General features: G+C 46.2%; 1 protein-coding gene across 1 annotated transcript in view; it reads right to left on the reverse strand.

Moving 5' to 3' along the window:
- The window catches only part of ephb4b (eph receptor B4b), a 52,978-nt gene that overhangs the window by 6,415 nt on the left and 41,563 nt on the right, over positions 1–5,000 (reverse strand). Inside the window, exons 10-15 of the mRNA XM_037541486.1 lie at positions 3,931–3,992; positions 3,577–3,690; positions 2,652–2,899; positions 2,085–2,300; positions 1,392–1,541; positions 418–611 (exon numbers count right to left, since the gene is read on the reverse strand). Of these exons, the coding sequence (XP_037397383.1) occupies positions 418–611; positions 1,392–1,541; positions 2,085–2,300; positions 2,652–2,899; positions 3,577–3,690; positions 3,931–3,992 (984 nt within the window). The remainder of the gene's footprint in view (positions 1–417; positions 612–1,391; positions 1,542–2,084; positions 2,301–2,651; positions 2,900–3,576; positions 3,691–3,930; positions 3,993–5,000) is intronic.

Genomic DNA, 5,000 nt, shown 5'->3' on the forward strand with positions numbered 1-5,000 from the left:
ACAGTATTGCTATGGTATCCCAGGTGGTTGCTAATGTGTTGTTACGGTATTGCTATTGTATCCCAGGTGGTTGCTAAGGTGTTACTGGGTCTGTTACTATATTATTGCTGTGGTATCCCTGGTGGTTGCTAAGGTGTTAGTAGGCTATTACCATGGTATCCCAGGTGGTTATTAAGGCGTTACTAAGGCATCAAAAACAGTACAGGAAAAGAGTAGAATGATAAAACAACTTGATCAATTACAATTTAGAAAAAATAGTATATTTTAACAAAGTTTGTTTTACAGTTTCTCATTAACTTGAATGGGATTTTTACCACCTTGCTGTAAAGCTTGTCCAACCTAGCAACAGTAGCTATGAAAGACCACATTTGTGGGCCGAGCCTGGCTATATCAACATGTGTACGTATTTCCACCTACCCATCATGTGATTGGCCAGTGAGTTTAAGGGAGGCGGGGTTTCGGATCAGCTTGTCTAGGGCAGAAACGATGTGTGAGAAGCGAGGGCGTGAGCTGCGGTCCCGCTGCCAACAGTCCAACATGAGCTGGTGTAGGGGGGCGGGGCACTCAGGGGGCGGGGGCAGGCGGTAATCCTGCTCTATGGCATTAATTACCTACAGGCAGACGGGAAGTATGTACATTAATTACAGCGATAACAAAATCATACAACTGAATTATTCCTCTCTCACTGGAATAAGAACACACACACACACACACACACACACTCAGACATTCATACACTCACACACACACTCAGACATTCATACACACACATACACTCTATACACTCACACACACACACACACACACACACACGCACACTCAGACATTCATACACACACATACACTCTATACACTCACACACACACACACACACACTCAGACATTCATACACTCACACACACACTCAGACATTCATACACACATACACTCTATACACTCACACACACACACACACACACACACACACACTCATATACACACACATTCAGACATTTATACACACACATACACTCTATACACTCACACACACACACACACACACACTCAGACATTCATACACACTATACACACTCAGACATTCATACACTCACACACACACTCAGACATTCATACACACATACACTCTATACACTCACACACACACACACTCACACACACACACACACACACACTCAGACATTCATACACACACATACACTCCATACGCTCACACACACACACAAACACACTAAGACATACACACACATACACTCACACACACATGCACACACACACACACACACACACACACTCACACACACACACAAACACACTAAGACATACACACACATACACTCACTCACACACACACGCACACACGCACACACACACATACACACTCACACACTTACGTCCTGGTTGCTCATGTCCCAGTACGGCCGCTCTCCGAACGACATCACCTCCCACATCACGATGCCGTAGCTCCAGACGTCGGAGGCGGAGGTGAACTTTCGGAAGGCGATCGCTTCCGGAGCCGTCCACCGGATCGGAATCTTTCCACCCTGAGAGAAACGATGGTTGTTTCATCTCAACACTGAGGTTCACTTACGACAATCGTGTGGGTTTATGAACTAAAACAGTAATAATCTATTTTTACAACCATTCATCTGTTACAGTTAAACTGACTGTTGTGTTACTGTGCCTTTATTTAAATGAGCTTTGTTTTGATTGGCTGCCCTCTACTGTGGCTTATTCAAAAACCAGTCCAGGCTGAATGGGCAGTGCTAAACTGCTGTAGACTGAATGGGCGGGGCTAAACCACTGTAGGATGGATGGGTGGGGCTAAATGGCTGTAGGCTGAATGGGCGGGGCTAAACTGCTGTGGACGGTCAAATGTAAATGAGTTGGTTTTTATGACATCACAAAAAACAATGAATTGAAACTGGGCTGTTTCCATATGTAGACTGGAGTTTATTTATACCACATAATAACACAGAACAGCTATAAGTTGAGTGTTTATGATAGAGGTTTGTGTGTAAGTGTGTGTGTGTGTGTGTGTGTGAGTAAGTATGTGTGTGTGTGTGTGTGTGTGTGTGTGTACTCACCAGTGAGCTGGTGTACGTGGGGTCTGATGAATTCTCAGTTAGAAACCTGGAAAGGCCGAAATCGGACACCTTACACACCAGGTTACTGTTCACCAGAATGTTCCGCGCCGCGAGGTCACGGTGGACGTAACTCATCTCGGCCAGATACTTCATACCACTCGCTATCCCCCTCAGCATCCCCACCAGCTGGATCGGAGTGAACTGACCATCGTTCAGCTACGGAGAGAGAGAGAGAGAGAGAGAGAGAGAGAGAGAGAAAGAGAGAGAGAGACAGAGAGAGAGAGAGAGAGAGAGAGAGAGAAAGAGAGAGAGAGAGAGAGAGAGAGAGGGAGAGAGAGAGAGAGAGAGGGAGAGAGAGAGAGAGAGAGAGAGAGAGAGAGAGAGAAAGAGAGAGAGAGAGAGAGAGAGAGAGAGGGAGAGAGAGAGAGAGAGAAAGAGAGAGAGAGAATTTAGAAATAACTACACAGGACTTTGCTAAACTGTTCGCATGCAGTCTCTGTAACTAGCTGGTAGAACAAGCTGCCCCAGCCCTGCGTAAGTCGTTGTTTCCACTGTGCGTGGCCGTACCCTGAGGAAGGAGTCCAGCGCTCCGTTCTCCATGTACTCGGTGAGGATCATGGCCGGGCAGGACGCAGTGATCACCCCTTCCAGGTGGATGATGTTGGGGTGCTGGAACTGACCCATGATTGATGCCTCAGACAGGAAGTCCCGCCTCTGTTTATCCGTGTATCCGCCCTTCAGAGTCTTTATGGCGACGTAGTTCTCCTTCTTACCGGGGATTCGCAACCGGCCACGGCACACCTCACCAAACTCACCTACACACACATACACACGTATACATGCCGTCAGTACGTGGGGTGAGTAAAGCAGATATAAGCACTCATGGGTCCTGTACGTATGTGTTTAAGCACAGTTATGTGATGAAACGCGCTGTGTGACACTGGTGTTACACAATCCTACACGCTGAGGCTTTTACGGTGTGAATAAAGGCAGTTGGTATGTGTGTGAAAAGCATCCGACACGGAATACTTTAACAGTATCAGCTAACACACACACACACACACACACACACACACACACACACACACACACACACACACACACACACAAACACACACAGTGTATTCCAGTGAGGTCAGATGTTTTTCAGCTGCAGTAAAGATGAATACAGTCTCATGTAGCTCAGTGAGCCTCAGTCAGCTCTGCTCTTATTCACCTGAGAAACCTGAGCACTCTTAACACGGCCGCACCTGCAGACACAATACCCTCTCTCTCTCTCTCTCTCTCTCTCTGTCCTCTTTCTCTCTTTGTCCTCTTTCTTTCTCTCTCTCTCTCTTCTCCTCCCTTCCTACATGAAAGGGTCAGACTGCTGTAGTTGAATCTGCTCTTTCTCCCTCTCTCTCTCAGGCAAGGTGCTCTGAGAGAACGTCAGTATGTGTGCATGTGTGCATGTGTGTGTGTGTGTGTGTGTGTGTGTGTGTGTGTGTCTGACCTGCTCCGATGACCTCCTCTATCTTGACGAAGGAAACGTCGATCTCCTTAGCGAACTCCCGCACCGCTTCGTTCGGATCTTCGTATGTAAACGGATCGATGTACACCTTAACACCTGTGAAACCATGGCAACCAAACATAAACAACACACACACAGATATAAGATTCAGAATCACTTGGGAAAACTACTATATATATATGAACACACACACACACACACACACACACACACACACACACACACACACACACACACACACACACACAGTGTAACTCACTGTGTGATGTCAGAATGGCCGGGGGGCAAAATGTCACACCTTTAAACAGTGAGTGAGTGTGTGTGTGTTAGACTCACCTTGGCTCATGAGATACTGTCCACTCTTATCCAGCTCAGAATCCCTCAGTCTACTGTGCTTCCTGAGAGAGAGAGAGAGAGAGAGAGAGAGAGAGAGAGAGAGAGAGAGAGAGAGAGAGAGAGAGAAAGAGAGAGAGAGAGAGAGAAAGAGAGAGAGACAGAGAAAGAGAGAGAGACAGAGAAAGAGAGAGAGAGTTAGAGTTAGAGAGAGAGAGAGAGAGTTAGAGAGAGAGAGTTAGAGAGAGAGAGAGAGAGAGAGAGAGAGAGAGAGTTAGAGAGAGTTAGAGAGAGAGAGAGAGTTAGAGAGAGAGAGAGAGTTAGAGAGAGTTAGAGAGAGAGAGAGAGTTAGAGAGAGTTAGAGAGAGAGAGAGAGTTAGAGAGAGTTAGAGAGAGAGAGAGAGTTAGAGAGAGAGAGAGAGTTAGAGAGAGAGAGTTAGAGAGAGTTAGAGAGAGAGAGTTAGAGAGAGTTAGAGAGAGAGAGAGAGTTAGAGAGAGAGAGAGTTAGAGAGAGAGAGAGAGTTAGAGAGAGTTAGAGAGAGAGAGAGTTAGAGAGAGAGAGAGAGTTAGAGAGAGAGAGTTAGAGAGAGTTAGAGAGAGAGAGAGAGAGTTAGAGAGAGAGAGAGAGAGTTAGAGAGAGAGAGAGAGTTAGAGAGAGTTAGAGAGAGAGAGAGTTAGAGAGAGTTAGAGAGAGTTAGAGAGAGAGAGTTAGAGAGAGAGAGAGAGAGAGAGAGTTAGAGAGAGAGAGAGAGTTAGAGAGAGAGAGAGAGTTAGAGAGAGAGAGAGAGAGAGAGTTAGAGAGAGAGAGTTAGAGAGAGAGAGTTAGAGAGAGTTAGAGAGAGAGAGAGAGTTAGAGAGAGAGAGTTAGAGAGAGAGAGAGAGTTAGAGAGAGAGAGTTAGAGAGAGTTAGAGAGAGAGAGAGAGTTAGAGAGAGTTAGAGAGAGAGAGAGAGTTAGAGAGAGAGAGAGTTAGAGAGAGAGAGTTAGAGAGAGTTAGAGAGAGAGAGAGAGTTAGAGAGAGAGAGAGAGAGAGAGATATAGAGAGAGAGAGGGAGAGAGAGAGAGACAGATGAC

This window comes from Pygocentrus nattereri, chromosome 9 (assembly GCF_015220715.1).
Source record: "Pygocentrus nattereri isolate fPygNat1 chromosome 9, fPygNat1.pri, whole genome shotgun sequence".
Classification (NCBI taxonomy): domain Eukaryota; kingdom Metazoa; phylum Chordata; class Actinopteri; order Characiformes; family Serrasalmidae; genus Pygocentrus; species Pygocentrus nattereri.